The following is a 20,838-nucleotide window of genomic DNA, read 5'->3' as shown; positions in this document are numbered from 1 at the left end:
CACTCATGACAGTCATAGGGTATGGTTTCAGCAGGCCTCTGCTTTCTTTGCACTGGAATTCATTTATTTTTACAACTCAAACAAATGCCCACTATTACTATTACTCCATAACCATACTCACAAAATAGGAGTCTTGATGGAGACCCTCTCTCTCTCTTTCTCGCTCTCACTCTCTCTCTCTCTCGCTCTATATGAGGCTTTGATCTCAACAAGGTTAAAACTATATGCGGCTACATGGTCAGCAGGTCAGGGTTGAGATTAAGTAATCAGGCATGGCTCTGACAGCCACTGTCCGGTCCCCAGTCTGGAATGGTAGACTCTGGTCACCTGTTGAGGGTCAGACTGAGCATCCTCACCCTCAGAGCTGCATACCTCATCAGCACAATTTGAGATGTAGAAATTAGGGATGGATATATTCCGTGCTCCCACCCATCCAGGACATCTACTCAAAACGGTGCCTGAGGAAGGCACGCAGCATCATCAAAAACCCCACACACGAGCTGTTCACTCCCTTACCGTCGGGCAGATGGTATCGGAGAATGAGGTGTGATACCAACAGGCTCAGAGATAGTTTCTATCTACAAGCCATCAGACTGCTGAAGACTTGAGCTAGACTGACCACCTGCTCTGATTCTAAGCACCTTAGCACACATGCACTCACTCATGCACACACCTACACAGACATACACTAACACATATACATTCATGCTACACACACATCACAACTGCTGCTACCAGACTGTTATTATATTGATCAGTTTATATACTGGCCCCCATCCCCCCCTTCTCCAATACACGTGTAAATATTGGACTATGAATTATGCCTTCCTGTATTATACTTATGCAAAAATATGTATTATATTCTACTTAGCCATTTACTTTATGTTCGTATTCTTATCTTTTATTATTTCTTATTGTTGTTGCATTGTTCGAGAAGGAACCTGTAAGTGAGCATTTCATTGTACGATGTCTGCCATGCGTATCCTGTACATACAACTAATAAAAACACTTGAAACTTAATACATTATTGATTGAAATGCATTGCATTTTAACACATTTAATCCATCGTTATTTGATGAGCTGGAACATAAATTACTTTTCTTTTTCAGCAACATCAATCATTCCATGTGAGCTTACTTAATGAAGCAATAATGCATAGATTCTGCTGCTATACATTTTATGTAAAGGACGGTTTATACTTGGTCTAACGACATGTCTGTAGACAATTAGAATGCGACAAGTGTCGCTGGTCAAAACAACATTACATTTATACTCCGGTGGAATGTCTGTAGATTGTCGCTGCGACTGTCAGTTTATTTGTAGCACTGACATGAAAAAAGTTTAAAGGTTGCTTTACAGTCCGTCTATCGACATGTCTGTAGACAATTGTCGTAGCGACGTCATAAACATTATTTTGTCATCCGACACCAAACTTGTCATCGTTATGAAAAAGTATAAACACAAAACGACAGCCTCTTCATGACATCAGCCTCTTCATGACATCACAAGTTTCTCTGTTTTAAAACCCATCCGTTTAAAATTTAATTCGGTAAATGTCAACCTAGCAGCAAGCCAGGCAACTAAAAGCAATTTTCTAAACAATCTTTTGGTTCATTGCTAGCTAGTTAGCTAGCTGGCTAGCCAGTTCAAATAATGACCAGAGGATAGCTGACAACGTCTTAATTTTAGCTACTTTTTATTATTTATTACAAGAAAATAAACCCATAACAACATTATTATTTGCAAGGTAATGGCGAGCTTACAGAAAATCACTTACTGCCACAGCGTGACGAAATACAAGTAGCTCATTCTTTCTGAGAATTTTAGAACTCCTGCATCAACTTGTCACAGAGGATTTGGTCTGGTTGCTGTGGCAGTCCGGTAACCACAACAACGGACGTTGCGACAGTCGCAGAGACTTCAAAATGTTTCATGTCTGTGAGATAAGGAAACTGAGAGTTGCAGCGATGGTCTACAGACAGACATTCCACCGGAGTATAGATTAAATGTTGTTTTGACCAGCAACACTTGTCGCATTCTAATTGTCTACAGGCATGTCGTTAGACCAATTATAAACCGGCCTTTCATAACAACAATTACAAGTTTGATGTCGGACAACAATGGATTTTCATGATGTCACTACGACAATTGTCTACAGACATGTCGATTGACGGACTGTAAACCAGCCTTAAAAAGCAGGCGCTGTGGATGGCCAAACAATGACCTGTGGAACCATTAGCAGTAGGATGGGGGTCATACAGAGTTTGTGCTCTGAGTGGAATGTTTGGCTATCCCAACCACCTCTGCCACCCTGTAAAATTTCTGCTGCAACAATTTATCACATAAATCAATTTACCAGTAATTTAATTGCCTACTCTAATTGTGTGTTAATTATTTGTCCCTCCCTGGTAGTGTAGCATTGTGGCCCAGAGAAGGAACAGGCTCTTTTGATGGGGATTTTGAAGAGAAGAGCGAGAGATGGTCTAGGAACAGCATGTCCCACTCAACATTTTGAAAATATTTAATGGCGGGTGTGGTGTGAGATTAGAATTAAAGGCATAAGATACAGTAAAACATAATACCAGCGCTTCATCAGCAGTGTGTGGAACCTGTTCTCATAAAGATCTGAAACATAGTAGTGTGTACTGTATTTCCCTGTATACTCCCACCCTACCCATGACTACCATCCAAAAACACATTCTCTGCACAACCAGAATCTGCATAATTAATTTGATGTATTATTATTTTTCTTTTTATTGTTCTGCTAAATGGGTTGTTTTTTGTTGAAGTGAACATCCTGTAAAGTCAAGCCTGAAGCCCTTAGCTGAGTTGTTTGCACTTCATTCTCTTCGTTGAAAAGGTGAGGGTTGGAGGAGAGAAGTAGAGCAAAGCTTTCCCCTCTCTCTCTCTCTCTCTCTCTCTCTCTCTCTCTCTCTCTCTCTCTCTCTCTCTCTCTCTCTCTCTCTCTCACTTACAGTATTCCAACTCAACCTTTTATTTATCGTTTTAACAGAGTGAACCTTACAGTATATTTACACATCATACCCACTATAACAATTTCCATGTAGCCAGCGCAAGGAGGATTAAACTGAAGCGTTTGTTTTTTCGCATTCATATTTTTTCAGTCTTCAAACTTTTTTCCCTTTAATCCTCCCCCGACCCACTCTATCATCTCATGCTGGGTTTGTAATGAGCTTGTCATTGGCGTCATCATCGTCACCATCTTCATCATCAACATTGTCATCATCATCATAATCTCAATTTATAGAACTCTTTTCAAAACTTCCTCTTAGACAACAGCTGTACAATCGTACACAGTGTTTGACTTTTATATATATTTTGGGGAATATATTAGTTAAGCCTAAAATAACAGAAAACAAATCCAAAAGAACAAATTATCAATATCCCAAAGTAACAGAATCATGCATGTTTTAATGTTTCTGTCAATAAAACTGAAAAGGTAACATTATTGATGGGATCTATTTTTATTTACACTAAAATTGGCACTGTTTTTTATGTCTTTGTTGCTGGAAACTGGAATGATCTTAGAGAACACCATCCACTCTATGGAGTGTAACACTCAACTGGTATGTCAGAGACTTGCTCTAAAGGGCAGGTTTGACAAACCTAATCTTTTTTTAAACAAAAAACAAAACAAAATGTAGAGGGACAAACAGATAACCTTAAAGAGCCATTTAGCCCTCAAGAAAAGAGATACAGTGTGTGTAGAAAATACTCTTTACTTTAGCTTTCGACTGTGGCAGTTTTCTCCTTTGGATGGAAACCCTGCGACATAAGTAATGTCCTCCAACCATCTTCCCAGGACACCTGTGACTCATCATCTCCCTATAACTTGCCTGGTAAAAATTATTCTCGTAAAGCAGCATTAATTGACTGAGGCAAATCAAACAACCTAAAATGACAAACATAACTCTGAAACTGCCAGTAAAGAACTCCTGCTCAATACCAGGTTTGACAGGCAGAGGGTAGATGTAGCTGTCTTCAGTTTCCATTGTTTCCACACCAAACAAGTGCTTGACAGTTGATCCCAAGTCCTTGTGTGTGAGCAAACATAAGGATGTGTGTGTACATGTGTTTTTGTGTGTCTCTACATACTCATATATTCAGTGCAAACACATTTATGCTGACCTTGGGTAAATCCCATCTTGACCTTTGACCCTCAACTCTAATATTTCAAGCAGATCAGTTGATCCTATAGCCGTCCCTGACTATCCCAACCCCCTCGCTCCACCTTGCAGGTTCTCGCTTTCCTTCACTTCCTCAAAGAGACTGACAGACAGGCTTTGTGTGTAACGGGCCTGGTAGCGAATGGGTCTGCTGCTGCCATGCAGCCCTCTCTCCCCTCCCCACCCTATCCCCAGTCCTAGCACAGCCCAATGTACTTGAGATTGTTCTGGATGATCACGTCCGTGACGGCGTCGAACACAAACTGGATGTTGCTGGTGTCTGTGGCGCAGGTGAAGTGCGAGTAGATCTCCTTGGTCTCCTTGTTGCGGTTGAGGTCCTCGAACTGCCGCTGCACATAGACCGCCGCCTCTTCATAGGTGTTCTGACCTCTGTAGTCGGCGAAGCACACGGTCAGAGGGATGCGCTTGATCTTCTCGGCCAACAGGTCCTTCTTGTTGAGGAAGAGGATGAGTGAGGTGTTGGTGAACCAGTTGTTGTTGCAGATGGAGTCAAACAGACGCAGGCTCTCTGCCATACGACTCTGTAGAGAGGAGGGATGGAAAGGGAGAGAGAAGAGGCAATAATGAGAAAATTGTTGTTCCCTGATGTAAGACACAGCCTATTGATATATAAAAGAAAGAGGCTGACGTTGGGCTAAAGCTGAACAAACAATGAACCAGCAATCTCACAGGATCCTTTCAACGCTATCTCATAGATGGTGTTAAATTAGTCAATTTTTGATTGTGAATATGATTTGCTTTAACTGCTAAATCTTCCAAAAAAGAAAATAATATGTTTCCAAAAACTAATTGAAAATGAGAACAGGATTTGACCCTGTAGTGTAGATTAAAATTATTTGTGGCAGTTGTTCAGATCTCCACTGGAGCAGCCAAAGGTGTGGTTTATATGTTGTGTAAACACGGACTGGAGACTAGGTCAAAGACATGCACTTGAACTCTCATCCCGCAGAAAAACTGAGCAAGTCTTCTCTCTCTCACTTCAAGCTTAGCATGAGTAGAGAACTGTTACTGCCCACATGATAAGCACTAAATGAGTTACTGGAACTATGCACAGTTAAAAAAACCATAAAAGTCAGATGAATATGAAATGTATCACAAATCAAATGTACAGACAGCCTTGCCCTCTCTGACGTAAGACAAATGGGTCAAATGAGTATGAAATGTATTTCAAATGAAAGGTATTACGTTTCAGGGAATTTCCACGGTATGTTACACTGAACATAACCATGAACAGGAACAATTGTCAGTGTGGACAGATGGACTAAGCGACAAAATAGACTTGATAGGTTGAGTACATCTCTTAAGCCCATCTCTTAAGCTCAGTGATGACATATTTATTCTACCTTTGAGCTTTAGCAATGGGAGTAAAAGCATAGCCTGCCTGACATTGGCTTTGCCCAAAACACAACTTCACTGTTTTCTTTCTATGATTGCAAGATTGTGTTTTTAGAGGCATATTAAATTACGCAATATACAATCTTGTGGTTCTTAGTTTTTTGCCACCAGACCAAGACCCAATTGTTTGTGCTGCCTCGGAGATGTCAGCTGTGTATTATCCAAACCCCTAGGATACATTTTATTTTCCTTCTAAGATGTTTTCCAAATTCATGAATGGGAGCCAGTTCTGTTAGCAGAACTCTGAAAAATGTTTAGCCATGGGGGCCACAGTCATAACTGTCAAGATCACATGCTTCCAAAAATGCAATTTGTTGTGAATATTTGTGTTTCAAACCTCTAAAACACATGAAATGCAAAATGCAAAATGCAAAACCAAAGATGACTGTAGCCCTTTACACTTGTACCCATATACACGTATATTTGGGCACTGATAAGCACCTAAATTGGAATGCAGTGGCTGTACAGTAAAATGCTATAAATTACGTCAGAGCTCAGTAGGATTTTGACTGACAGCCATTCTGAACTTGAGCACCGCACGAGACAAGAAGTTGCCCCCATCCCTCCCACTAATTGGGCAAAAAAAATTGTCGTCTGAGTGAGGGAAATGCTGTAAATTAATGAGTCGTTAAGGATGATAATAAATACTGCTTTGATGTCATACAACAGCCTGGTCTCATAGACTAGACATAACATAGTAAACAAAAATCCGGGACACGGAAATTAGTATGATATGTTATGTTTGGTATGGCTACATAAGACAGAATTTAACTTAAGGAAATCTCATTACGGACAACTTTAGCATTTTAGCTAATTTGCAACCTTACAACTACTTACTACTTTTTAGCTACCTTCAACTACTTAGCATGTTAGCTAACCCTTCCCTTTAACCTAACTCCTAACCTTAACACTAACCTTACCCCCAATCCTAACCCCTAGCCTAGCTAACATTAGCGTTAGCCACCTAGCTAATGTTAGTGTTTGCCACCTAGCTAACTTTAGCCACAATAAATTGGAATTCGTAGCATATCATTTACGGATTGCAAATCGTAACATATAATTGGAATTGGAATTCATAACATACTGTATCATACGAATTGTAATTCGTAACATATCATACCAAATGGATGATGGACGTCCACAAATTAATACATACCATACCAAACGTAACATATCATACTAATTGGAGTGTCCCGGATTTTTGTTTACTATGTTAGGTCTACCCCTGAGTCCAGATCGCAGTCATACAAGCAAGCCAAGCACCCATGAGTCCAAATGTGCACTTGACATTTCCATATTATAAAACTCATGTCATATACAGTGTCAATGTTTATGATCACTATGTTTGATGTACAGTTACAAGATGACATGGTGTCATACCCTGGGTTGTTCTGAACAGAATGAGCCTGTTTGTCTGTTGTGAAGAATATTTGTCTCAGAACACACACCTGAATGCACTCATGACACCTTTCTATGCACATCACAATTACGTTCTGTTTCTCTGAATTGCCTTGTGAAAGCCTAACACTGTACGATCTTATTTTATAACTTAGCTAGTCATGTTGGCAATAGAACAAGCTTTCAAATTATGTCCACCTGACCCAGATTGCTAATTAATATTGGGCAGTTTTTTTTAAATACATTTTTTCACCTTTATTTAACTAGGCAAGTCAGTTAAGAACAAATTCTTATTTACAATGACGGCCTATACTGGCCAAACCCGGAAGATGCTGGGCCAATTGTGCGCCGCCCTAAGGGACTCCCAATCACGGCCTGTTGTGATACAGTGACGCCTCAAGCACTGAGATGCAGTGCCTTAGACCACTGCGCCACAATAGTAATTGTGTGATGGTGGGGATACAGGGTTGTGTTCCAAACAAAACAACTACAAGTGTGCTTGCTCTAGTTCCTCAACGGCACAGTTAGGAGAGCTCAAAAAAGCACCTTATAGTTGAGGACTCTTCTTTGAGTCATAAAAGTGCATTGAAATTATTTAGGAACAGTGCACACTTTGGAGAGGTGTGGCCACTTGGAGACACCAGTTAGTCCTCTCACTCAAACCCTTGCAATTGTTTTCCTTATGTTGCACCTACCCCATATTTTCCAGGAATAGTCTTATCATGTTACTGAATGCATCCAGAGTATTTTCAGATTTTGTTATCAACAAATGTGTCGAAAAGTACACTAAATGTAAAAATGCACATAAAATCAATAGTGTAATGTTTGGATTCAGTCTTGTGTCAGGTGAACTGTTGTGTCCTCAACTTTGGTCTAATAATTTCCCCATAATATCCAAACTGTTCCCTTTCCATTTCTACCATATGCTTTTCATATTTCTTCTGTAAGAAACATTTCAATTTAGCCCTATCCATATTGACCAATTCCCACGCGTGTAAAGAGTTAACAGCTCCCTAAATCACTGACATACTGAAATATATATTCACATATTACTGGGGAGAGGAGTTGTTATATATCAAAGAAGAACAAGGAAACAGTTGTTGGTCATGCAGTGAATCATAGTTTGAGCACAAGGGAGTGCTGGGTAGTTGGTGAAGCCAAAAGTGAAAAGATGAACAGTCTGACTGACATCAGTACAGATGCAGCAAGTAGAGCTATGTCATGCATTATGTATTCCCAAGATGCACAATATCTATGGGATTAAGAAAAACCTGTGGCCTGATAGATTTCATATTCCATTAAAAGCCCCCGGTACTAACATTATTTACACTAGACATACTGCAAGAATGTGCCTTTGTGTGTAAAGGAATGTGTGTGTATGTGTGTGTGTGTGTGTGTGTGTGTGTGTGTGTGTGTGTGTGTGTGTGTGTGTGTGTGTGTGTGTTTGTGAGAGAGAGAGAGAGAGAGAGAGAGAGAGAGAGAGAGAGTGAGAGAGAGAGAGAGATAAATGGGAAGCTGCAGGCATGTGGTGTGTATCCAGTAGCTTGTGACTGAGTGAGGAGTTCAGTTTGAAGACTGGGCTGCTGTTTAAAAGGTTACACCAAACATAATGGTGCTCTGAGCAAATCACAAGATATGCTCAGAGAGAGAGAGAGAGAGAGAGATGGATAGAAGGATAGAGAGCGATTACAATTAAAGATAGCTTAACAACAAGAGGGTTGTAACATATAAAATCTCTGTTGTCTCATTTACTTGAACTATAAATCATCCACACTTATATGTAGTGGCGTACAATGTGTAGTGTTTTGCAATGTTGAACAAGGGACTAGGCAAGTGAACTCATTTGTATACTGTAAGTTCTATGAACCAATCATCTGAATATACAGACTTGTTATGGATCCGGTGCAGTGGCGCGAGACGCAGGCTATTTTCTCTGGCATAAGTAGGCATCCTTAGGGACTGAGCTCAGGACCCTAAGGAGTGTACACTAAATAAGGTCAGAGCCAGAGGCTCCCCCCTCCATGTGTTCTCAGTGTGTCTACAGCAGAACCCTGCTGCGTGGAGAGGAAGGCAGCAGCCCACCCACTGTGCTTTGGGACTCTCTATCCTCCTTACCTGCTCACTCCATCATTGTTAGAGTTACAGCTTCACTGAGGGGGAGAGAGGAGGGAAGAGGGGAAAGGAGAGTGGATACTAAGGTAGCAGCACACAGCTGCCCCTCCCCTAGACCCTACACACACCCTCACCCTCCCTCCCCATGGCCTGTCGGCAGCGCCCCCTCTCCCTGAGCACTCTAGACACACAAGCCTTAATTAAGATTAAGTATTAATGAGGAGGTTCAATCCCATGTTAATGCTTTGTTTCCAGTAAATATCAATCATTGGAGTGAGTGAGGAGCCACCCCTACATAATTCAATTAAAGTCATTAAGGTTAGATTCGAATGGCACTACCTTATATACTGAACAAAAATATAAACGCAACATGCAACATTTTCAACGAGTTTGCTGAGTTACAGTTCATATAAGGAAATCAGTCAACTGAAATAAATTCATTAGGCCCTAATCTATGGATTTCACATGACTGGGCAGGGACACAGCCATGGGTGGGCCTGGGAAGCCAGGACCACCCACTGGGGAACCAGGCCCAGCCAATCAGAGAGTTTTTCGCCACCAAAGGGCTTTATTAGACAGAAATACTCCTCAGTTTCATCAGCTGTCCGGGTGGCTGGTCTCAGACGATCCCTGGGCTGGCGTGGTTACACGTGATCTGCGGTTGTGAGGCCGGTTGGATGTACTGCCAAATTCTCTAAAACAACGTTGGAGGCGGCTTATGGTAGAGAAATGAACATTCAATTATCTGACAATAGCTCTGGTGGACATTCTTGCAGTCAGCATGCCAATTGCACACTCCCTCAAAACTTGAGACATCTGTGGCATTGTGTTGTGTGACAAAAACTGCACATTTTAGAGTGGCCTTTTATTGTCCCCAGCACAAGGTGCACCTGTGTAATGATCATGCTGTTTAATCAACTTGTTGATATGCCTGTCAGGTGGATGGATTATCTTGGCAAAGGAGAAATGCTCACTAACGGGGATGTAAACAAATGTGTGCACAAAATTTGAGAAAAATAAGCTTTATGTGCGTATGGAACATTTCTGGGATCTTTATTTCAGCTCATGGAACATGGGACCAACACTTTACATGTTGCGTTTATATTTTTGTTCAGTGTATATCCACTGTACATTAAGACATGGGACACAAATAATACAATTGCTTCAAGAATATCATGCACAACGTTTTCCATTAATTATGTTTCATTATAATTGCCAGAGCCTCAAAGAAAGGGCTCTGTATACACACTACACTATTATTAATTAAGGTAGTTTATCCCTCACTCTCTCTGTTTTGTAATGCCACCTGAATATTTTGAGCTAGCATTACCTCACATATTTTCACCCAATGCTCTGTAGCTGTCTTTACTCCACCCCATCCCTCTCTCTTCTCTCCTTGGCTGTACACTGTGCTGCTGCTCACTGCAGCCTCATTCAATCAACAGCTCTTGGCTCTGCAAGATTCAATTAAATGTGCAGCCTATAAACAACATTTAATTCCAGGATCAATTCAATTCAAGAAGCTTCCATGATTAATTTGAGTGTATTCAACATTTTACGGTCATTGATTTCCCCAATACACCCCCATACCATAACAATTGTGATTTACAATGTATACGTTCCTCAAGGACCCTAAAGTCTAAAGCGTATATCATAGTCCAAAACGTGTATGCTTACTCACAGCAGTGTTTTAGAATTTTGCACTGTTGGCTTTCAAACTTTTCGAATTCTCTGCGCAGCTCAAGCAATTTCTCCAACTGTCAACACATTTAAATGAATAGAGGACGTGTACCAGAGCCACGTTGGTTGTTGGGAGGTGCACATTCGATGGTGGACGCGTTGCTATGTCACAATGAGACGCCTGACTATCGCGTGTCTGTGGACTATGATTTATGCTTTACTCTCATGACAGCCTGGTCTCATAGACTAGATGTAACATAGCAAACGTAAATTCGGCACACCCAAATTAGTATGATGTGTTATGTTTGGTATGGTTACATAAGACATATGGTTACTTAAGGCAGTGGTCTGATGGGTGATCGTATAACGCGACTGTCTAGCAACCCAAATGTTGCGAGTTCGAATCTCATCACGGACAATTTTAGCATTAGCAACTTTTCAACTACTTACTACTTTTTTGCTACTTTTCAACCACTTAACATGTTAGCTAACCTTTCCCTAACCCTAACCTTAACCCTTTAACCTAACTCTTAAACTTAACCCTAACCCCTTACCCCTAACATCTAGCTAGAATTCATAATAATATGCCATTTAGCAGACGCTTTTATCAAAAGCGACTTACAGTCATGTGTGCATACATTTTTACGTATGGGTGGTCCCGGGGATCGAACCCACTACCCTGGCGTTACAAGCGCCATGCTCTACCAATTGAGCTACAGAGGACCACATAACATACACTACATGACCAAAAGTAGTGCTTGTCGAACATCTCATTCTGAAATGATGGGCATTAATATGGAGTTGGTCCCCCCTTTGCTGCCATAACAGCCTCCACTCTTCTGGGAAGGCTTTCCACTAGATGTTGGAACATTGCTGCGGGGGCTTCCATTCAGCCACAAGAGCATTAATGAGGTTGGGCACTGATGTTGGGCGATTAGGCCTGGCTCACAGTCGGCTTTCCGATTCATCCCAAAGGTGTTCGATGGGGTTGAGGTCAGGGCTCTGTGCAGGCTAGTCAAGTTCTTCCACACTGATCTCGACAAACCATTTCTGTATGGACCTCCCTTTGTACAAGGGGGCATTGTCATGCTGAAACAGGAAAGGGCCTTCCCCAAACTGTTGCCACAAAGTTAGAAGCACTGAATCGTTTAGAATGTCATTTACATTTTAGTCATTTAGCAGACGCTCTTATCCAGAGCGACTTACAGTTAGTGAGTGCATACATTTTCATACTGGCCCCCCGTGGGAAACGAACCCACAACCCTGGCGTTGCAAGCACCATGCTCTACCAACTGAGCTACAGGGGACTACTGTAGCATTTAGATTTCCCTACACTATAACTAATGGGCCTAGCCCGAACCATGAAAAACAGCCCCAGACCAATATTCCTCCTCCACCAAACTTTACAGTTGGCACTATGCATTGGGGCAGGTAGCGTTCTCCTGGCATCTGCCAAACCCAGATTTGTCCGTCGGACTGCCAGATGGTGAAGCGTGATTCATCACTCCAGAGAACGAATTTCCACTGCTCCAGAGTTCAATGACGGTGTGCTATACACCACTCCTGCCGACGCTTGGCATTGCGCATGGTGATCTTAGACTTGTGTGCGGCTGCTCGGCCATGGAAACCCATTTCATGAAGCTCACGACGAACAGTTCTTGTACTGAAGTTGCTTCCAGAGGCAGTTTGGAACTCGGTAGTGAGTGTTGCAACCGAGGACAGACGATTTTTACGCGCTACAGAACCCGGCGGTGTTGCCTACCAATTCGCGGCTGAGCCATTGTTGCTCCTAGACGTTTCCAATTCACAATAACAGCACTTACAGTTGACTGGGGCAGCTCTAGCAGGGCAGAAATTTGACACACTGACTTGTTGGAAAGGTGGCATCCTATGACGGTGCCACGTTGAATGTCACTGAGCTCTTCAGTACGGGCCATTCTACTGCCAATGTTTGTCTATGGAAATTGCAAAGCTGTGTGCTCGATTTTATACACCTGTCAGCAACAGGTGTGGCTGAAATAGCTGAATCCACTAATTTGAAGTGGTGTCCACAATCCTTTGGCCATGTAGTGTATATTGTTCTTACTATAAAATCATATAAAATAAAATAATGGCACGGGACTTATAAGCATATTTTGTCAGCTAAATGAACAAGCCTATGGCATGGTGCATAGCCAAATAACATACAGTAGATCAACTCATATTCTGTTCTTCGAAAATACATTTTCTTCATATCATAATGTTTCTTTAGACTTGCCTAAAATAAATAATGGATTTATTGTGATGGTGTATATTACATTGATTTATTAGACTTTTTTAAATGTAGATGTTCCAAAGTCGTGGAGGCCTGGAGATGCTAAACGTGTTTATGTTAATTAACCGTAAATTACTGTGGCAGTCTTTTGCATGACAATAACCGTCTGACAAAATGTAATGACCGCCACAGCCCAAGTGATGGACATCCCCAAATTAATAAATACCATACGAAACGTAACATATCATACTAAATGGAGTGTCCTGGATTTACATACAGAATAATACGAAATACTCTGAGAGCAGGTTGCTCATGACTACTACTGGTTGCTAGACACCACTATAATTTACAGCCAGAGGGCTACAACACAGTGCACTTCACTGTGTGTTGGTTTACATGCATGTTTGGGAAAAGACAACAAAAATGGCTTAGCAGAAAGGCTCTACTTGGATTATGAGAGGCAAGGACTAACTGAGTTTGAGATCTTAAATTCTGTTTAAACACCTCATAGTTGGTGAGTGTTTCAGTAGCTAACCCAATAATGGTCCTACTCTGTCATCCTATCTGCTGTGAAACACAGTTTCCAATTATACACAATTCCCCATTCATTAACACGAAATTGTATTAGCTTAACTCGTTAAATTATGACTTTCATATTAACAGCGTGAGAAAGTATGCTTATGCTCCTTAGGAGATTTTAAACCTATTTAGAAGTGTAGATGTGTGGTCCTATTCTGGATCCTCTGGAGTCACTGGACACTTTAATTTAACATCTCTACTATGTCTATGGGGCTTAGAGTGCAATCACATGTCACTGTAACAGCTCTGTGAAATGTCTGTCCACTGTACACCACTACAACCAGAAAGCCCTTGTACTTTGTTTTCACCTCACATACACACAGTATGCAACCCAGTTGTTCAGCCCTCCCTACCGCATACAAACATTTATTAATTTACAGTACACACACGCATGCAGGCAGAACACACACACGTGGATGCACGCATACACACACTCTCCCTAAATCACAGCTCACTGTCAACAGCCCAAGATTATTAGGAGCATTCGACTGGTCTGTTACTAGGCAACTGAAGGCATGGCAACCAATTCATTATGAAGACAGGGATGGGACAGGAAAAATGCATCAGGGAGTGGGTGGGTGGGGAAAGAATTGTAAGACTTTTTCCTCACAAAGACAGACATCCTCTCTAAAAACCCTGTGTAGCGTGCCCTACCAGTGATCCAGTACTACACTACATGTGATGGAGTAAGAGAGAGACGAGTTCTAATTCCTAATTCTATGGTTACAGTACTCATGATTCTGCCCATTCATTTCCTGCTGGTTTCTCAGGTGGTGATGAGCTCCAAATCAAAATCAAATCAAATTTTATTGGTCACATGCGCCAAATACAACAGGTGCAGACATTACAGTGAAATGCTTACTTACAGCCCTTAACCAACAGTGCATTTATTTTAAACAAAAAAAGTAAAAATAAAACAACAACAAAAAAAAGTGTTGAGAAAAAAAAGAGCAGAAGTAAAATAAAGTGACAGTAGGGAGGCTATATATACAGGGGGGTACCGTTGCAGAGTCAATGTGCGGGGGCACCGGCTAGTTGAGGTAGTTGAGGTAATATGTACATGTGGGTAGAGTTAAAGTGACTATGCATAAATACTTAACAGAGTAGCAGCAGCGTAAAAAGGATGGGGTGGGGGGGCAGTGCAAATAGTCCGGGTAGCCATGATTAGCTGTTCAGGAGTCTTATGGCTTGGGGGTAGAAGATGTTGAGAAGTCTTTTGGACCTAGACTTGGCACTCCGGTACCGCTTGCCGTGCGGTAGCAGAGAGAACAGTCTATGACTAGGGTGGCTGGAGTCTTTGACAATTTTGAGGGCCTTCCTCTGACACCGCCTGGTATAGAGGTCCTGGATGGCAGGAAGCTTTGCCCCAGTGATGTACTGGGCCGTACGCACTACCCTCTGTAGTGCCTTTCGGTCGGAGGCCAAGCAGTTGCCATACCAGGCGGTGATGCAACCAGTCAGGATGCTCTCGATGGTGCAGCTGTAGAATTTTTTGAGGATCTGAGGACCCATGCCAAATCTTTTCAGTCTCATAATTTGAGGTCATCATGTGTTCCCCTAGCCTCCTGTATCCAAACTGTTTCCCAAATAACCTCTGGACCTGTCCTGTCCAATCCCTGCAGATAAAATCTCAAGGCAGACACACACCATGCCCACTCTCTCTCCTCTCCCCTAGAGCAAGCACTGCCCAAAATAACACATTCCAGCTCACAGAAACCAATACTCCAAAGCCTAACAATTATTAAGCTATGCTCTTGTTACATAATTTGGTTCATAATTTTGTCTGTCAATGGCTGAGACACATCACATGGGCTATCTAATCCAATCAGGTACTAGCGTGCCATGGCACAAAATAAAACAAATACTATTTTTACATTTAACATCAGACGATTGCACATGTTAAAACAGATGTGAAATATTGTAGTTGAAGGTCACCATTGCAACTGGGTCCATTTTGTTATAGAGCATGATTGAAGGATGACTGTCGTTAGTGAGTTATGGAGGTGATACTATAGTGCCATACGAGCGCCATTATTCAAGTAATTGTAGATCCAGAGCTTTTTCTCTGTGGAGAAACCTCACCACTCTTCTCCCAATTCTGCTACACGCTCTAGGTAGCTTTATCTTGCTAATTTGTGTCCCTCTCTTTCCCTATCTCTCACCTAACCAGACCTGGGTTCAAATACATGTGTATTTGATTATTTGTTATATAAAATAGCCTACTATTTGAAAGTATTTTCAAATACTATTTTCAAATGCCTGGGTTAAATGCATGGGAGTGTATTTGAGTCAGTGTATTTGAGTATTTTCAAATACATGCCAATACTTTCCAAGTACATTCCAATATTCAACTACATGTCTTTTCAAATAAAAAATATCTGAATTAGTTTGAAATGTATGTGAAAGTAATTGAAATATTTGAAATTGTATTTGAACCCAGGTCTACACCTAACTGCACTCCACTATTCTTATCAGTCCCATTCCCACTCTTTTTGCCATGGACTTTCAACCACAACCTATCCCTTTTGATTAATAACAGTCCCAAAGAGGTCATACCTAAACCATCAAACATACACGTACACTGCCAAAAACAAATGGCATTAGTAAACTGCCTAGAAATAGTGTCAGGGCTTCAAGGGTCCCTTCTTGTCTCAGACAGTCCTTCAAAGATAGATTTCTGCACCGATACACACACATAAAAATAATACCTCAAATATACTCATGTCTAAGACTCAATCGTTCAGGCCCTCTCTGATCCATCCCCTTTCTGTTGCCATGCATGAGAGTAGAGAGAGCGAGAGGAGAGAGAGCTCCATTTTAGAGTGAGCTGCATTTGAGAGTGAGCGGCGTCAAGTTGAGTGCTCACCACAGCCCCATTCTCCATGTCTCCCTCCCTGCCTCCCTGTCTCTCTCTGATTCCCTCTCTGACTCCATGCCTCTCTGCCTGTCTCCCTGTCTTCAGACACATTCTCATATGGCTCCGAGGGTTTATGAGACACATTGAGACATAATGCTACATTGAGTCAGACACTAATATTGCTAGAGCTGTTTTCGTCATTCCTAACATCATGCATCATAATATGTCCTGAAGGCTTGAAATACACCAGAACTTAGTTTGCACCAGAACCAAATGTTTATTTGAACAGAATACTTCATAAGATGCTGATTGGAACACTAAGCCACTGTGTAGGCCTATCAACATTACATAGCATCTAATTAACAATGAAATAGTATTCTAAAATTCATGCTCATCCCTCAAACCTTAAAACCTCATTGGGTTGAAAAAGTATCTTGCAGTAAAGGGGAAAGCTGTGTAAACTGTTCCAGCAGACATTTCACTGATAAGGGCCCAAATCAGCCGTGCCTGCCAACCACACCCAGAGTTCATAAACAATGTCCACTGGCTGAAGCTTCATAGACAGACAAGGGGAGAAGGGTGGGGCCTCAGATTTCCTCCAAACAATCCCCTTTTTTCATTTTCTATTCCTCACTTCCTCTCCTTCTCTCTCTTCATTTCCCCACCTCTTAGTTAATTGTTCCTGGACCTGTGACATCCTACTGCTGAACAGTGCCATCACAAGCTGCTAATTCTCACAGGTACACCCTCACACCTTACACTATGAACTCAATTAACGCCTAACTGCATTTTCCTCTCAAGAATGTATTTATAACTTGCTAAAACGGGTGGCCGGTAGCTTAGCGGTTAAGAGCGTTGGGCCAGTAACTGAAAGGTCGCTGGTTTGAATCCCCAAGCAGAGTGGGTAAGAAATATGCCCTTGATAAAGGCACTTTAGCCTAATTGAGCCTGTAAGTCACTCTGGATAAGATGACTAAAATGTAAACGTATTGATTTCATGTACTATCTCAGCGAGCGCCTAATACATCTTGTCTTATTTATGTTACACGTGAATTATCAGGCCACAGGAAGGTAGAGTATAGCTAAAAGTTACAAACAAGAATGTGATGCATTGTTGTTATCAACTTTCCCTTCATTTCTCTAACAGCTAAGACCCAACATTCTCTAGCTGACCCAACATGTGCTAACATGTTTTCCGAAAATATAGTGTAGGAGAATCTAGACTTCCTGTAGACCATGACGGAAGCATTTAGTATACTGTTTCATGAGAAGTAGATGCAGGAAATGCAGAAGGTTGTAAAGAGCGGTATAGAGTAGTGATGACGCAGCAGAGATAACATCAGGCTCGTGCTCTTGCATGTGTTATCTGCTCCTAATGCTTCTCACAACAGGTAGCCCTTTTCTTTGGTACAAATAAATAAAACAAAAAATACATAAATAAACTGTTAGCCCTCTATGTAGGAATACAGTCTTCCCTTTTCAGCTTTCATGGGGTAAAGCTATCATATCCACACAGAATGTCAGATATACAATATATTCCTCTTTGAAGGGTTAGTTAGGGTTTGTTACTTGATCATTTACTTGTTTCTAACTCCAACATTCTGAGGACACTCCAATTTTGAGTGATATGATGTCTATTAAATTCAGCAGAAATGAGAAGTGTGGCCCTAGATGTAATGCGCCCTGAGAAGTGTGAAAAGGAGAACACCACAGTGCCATAGCTAACAGCATGCCCCAAGAGTGTGGACAGGAACTGGATGGTTGTGTCATGGCTAATGTTGCATATGTTGCCCAATGGCTTCCCTTACCGTCTGGTTGTCCTCGTATAGCTTGAGGTCATAGCCGCTTAGCTCCACACAGAAAATGATGGCGGTCACACCCTCGAAGCAGTGGATCCACTTCTTCCTCTCCGAGCGCTGCCCCCCCACATCCACCATCTTGAAGGTGAGCTCCTTGAAGGTGAACTTGTTCTCCACAATGCCTGTGGTCATGTCACGGGAGCACAGGATGTCCTCCACGGTGGGGATGAACTCGTTGGAGGAGATGCGGTCCAGGTCGTTCAGATAGTAGGCAGTGTTATCCTCCAGGTGGTACTCGTTGGAGCGGCAGAAGCACTCCTGCACGCCTGAGTCGGCCCACAGGCGCTTCATGACCCCCTGCAGCTCCTCTGTGATCTCCCCTTTGCTCTCGGCCGGCCCGGTCAGAGCGAAGAGCTGCACGGCATCGTAGGCGCGGTCAGGGTTGTGAAAGTCGATCTTGAGCGTGGCGAGGGCGCGGATGATGCGTGTGAGCGAGTCGATGGCGTTGTAAAGGATGAGGGGCTTGTACTCCTTGCAGGCGTCCAGATTGAAGCCTCCACTGTGGATGATCTTCATCTGCTTGACGATGGTGCTCTTGCCAGAGTTGCTGGTGCCCAGCAGAAGGAGCTTGATCTCACGCCGCTGCCGCTGGCTCTCCGAGCGCAGGTGGCGGTCAATCCGCCGGGAGCGCCGCGCCGCCTCCTTCTCCTCCGAACTTTGCCGGCAACCCATGGTCGTCTGCCACGCGGTGAACACCGAGGAAAACGTGGTGATCACAGAGGAGAACGTGCCGGGTGGCAAAAGGGGCGTGTCTGGGGTCAAACCAAAATAATCTGAAAGATCAAAAGGAGCAGAGATAAGAGACTAGGCAAAGGAAGAGAGGGATGGATGTCAGAACAGGGATAGGATTACGTTTGAATCTTCAAAGCTGCAGGGGCTTGATGGGAAGAGAGAGAGACACCTTCCACTCAGAGCAAACAGAGAGAAACAAGAACCACAGAGCAGGAATGACTCAGGAATATTTCATTCTCCTCGTGGTCTAGAGGCTGTCCGTTGGTCCTCTGTGGGTTTATCCCAGGCTTTGGGACTGGCGTTAGCACAGAGCTCTACCAGGACATGGTGGGATGCCCACACAGAGCCTGGAGCTGGGGCTTGGGCTGGACAGCCTGATGCCAAGGGTGCTGGGGGTCATATCAAGGGTCACCCCCTGAGGAAGCTTACGGAGCAGGAATGGGGATGGAGGTGTTAGTGGAGACAGTGTTCGGGGATGATGTGTAGGTGCAGCAAATCCCCCTCGCTCTCCTCCCTCATGGCTCTCACGTCACCGCTCCCTATCTTTGTGACTGCAGTCATCCACGTCAGTCCTTCACGTGGTTTCTGCCTCCTCTCTGGGCTATGTTCTGCTCTGTTTCCTCCTCGTGGTGGTGCGTCTCAGGCAACTGAAGGCCCCCGTTTCTACCAACAAAAGAGGGAGAGGAGAGACATGATCAATGAGCACAGACATGATGAATCAGAGCATAGGAGCCCGAGAGGAGCCCGAGAAGTGGAGCTGAGCTGCTTCATTAATGTCTCAACACAAAACACACAAAATGCACTTACTAAAATATACACTCACACAAACATGTAGACCGTGACACACACAAAGGACACAAAAGATCATACCCCCAAAGCTGACAGTGTGTGTCCACTACAATGCATGTGGAACACACAGCACACGTTTTCTTGGTCAAAGTCCAGACCTGTATCTCAGATCCTCAGCTGTGTCGCCATACTGTCCCTCTCAGTGCTCACTTCCTCTTTCCTGTTTGTTTCTAACAGGCGTTTCTCCTGTCTATCTCCCTCTGCAGCCCTGTGTTACCATAGACCTAGTCAGAGCTGAGTCATACACAAGAAAACACACACACACATGCACACACAAACGCGCATCCACACACACACGCATCCACACACACAAAAACAAACACAAATGGTATCCGGGGTGTGAAACGGAAACAGATGCAAGATTAATGTCTCTACCCCTAGCCGCTCTCCCCTTCGCCCCTGGACTCTCCCGCTCTCCTGTCTACCTAAGGCTCTGGAAACTGATATCAGGTGTACTGTTTATTTACTATCACAGTGGAAAATAACTGCCTCAAGCCGACAGGTGCCTCTCACTCTTTCATTCCACTGCAAAGCCTGATCTCTGCCTCAACCTCCAATTTGTTATCCTGCAGGTGCATGGCTCATAACAACAGTCAGGAAGAAATCTCAGCTTTGGATATCAAGCCTACAACAGAAAACGAACAGATTGCCTTCAAAAATACTGTCTACAAAAATGCTGAAAACATTTGCACCATGTGGATTTTTATGGATGATTAACATTTTCTTAGATCATATAATTACAGTGTTAATCCACTGCACTTAATGTGTTGGAATACAGCACAGTCAGGTCCAGAATTATTGGCACCCTTGATAAAGATGAGCAAAAAATGCTGTATAAAATAAATAATACCAATACTGAGCTACACTGAGTGTACAAAACATTAGGAACATTAGCTATTTCCATGACATAGGCTG

General features: G+C 42.7%; 1 protein-coding gene across 2 annotated transcripts; it reads right to left on the bottom strand.

Annotated features, from left to right (window-relative positions):
* Positions 1–2,986: 2,986 nt before the first annotated feature.
* Positions 2,987–20,111, bottom strand: LOC311128658 (guanine nucleotide-binding protein G(z) subunit alpha-like). Of its 2 annotated transcripts, XM_084160855.1 has the most exons (4): positions 19,945–20,111; positions 19,195–19,737; positions 18,292–19,115; positions 2,987–4,729 (listed from the first exon to the last, which is right to left on the bottom strand). In XM_084160855.1, exons 3-4 carry the CDS (start codon positions 19,012–19,014, stop codon positions 4,385–4,387), a joined length of 1,068 nt encoding a protein of 355 aa, XP_084016981.1. In that variant the 5' UTR covers positions 19,015–19,115; positions 19,195–19,737; positions 19,945–20,111; the 3' UTR covers positions 2,987–4,384. The 2 variants fall into 2 exon arrangements, with proteins under 2 accessions (XP_084016981.1, XP_084016980.1); XM_084160854.1 differs by having other exon boundaries at positions 18,292–19,737; positions 19,945–20,094.
* Positions 20,112–20,838: the final 727 nt, after the last annotated feature.

The sequence above is a fragment of the Coregonus lavaretus genome, assembly GCF_964263955.1.
Source record: "Coregonus lavaretus genome assembly, chromosome: 4".
In the NCBI taxonomy this organism is placed as follows: domain Eukaryota; kingdom Metazoa; phylum Chordata; class Actinopteri; order Salmoniformes; family Salmonidae; genus Coregonus; species Coregonus lavaretus.
Note: the sequence above shows the minus strand (reverse complement) of the source record. Positions and strands in the feature narration are given on the sequence as shown.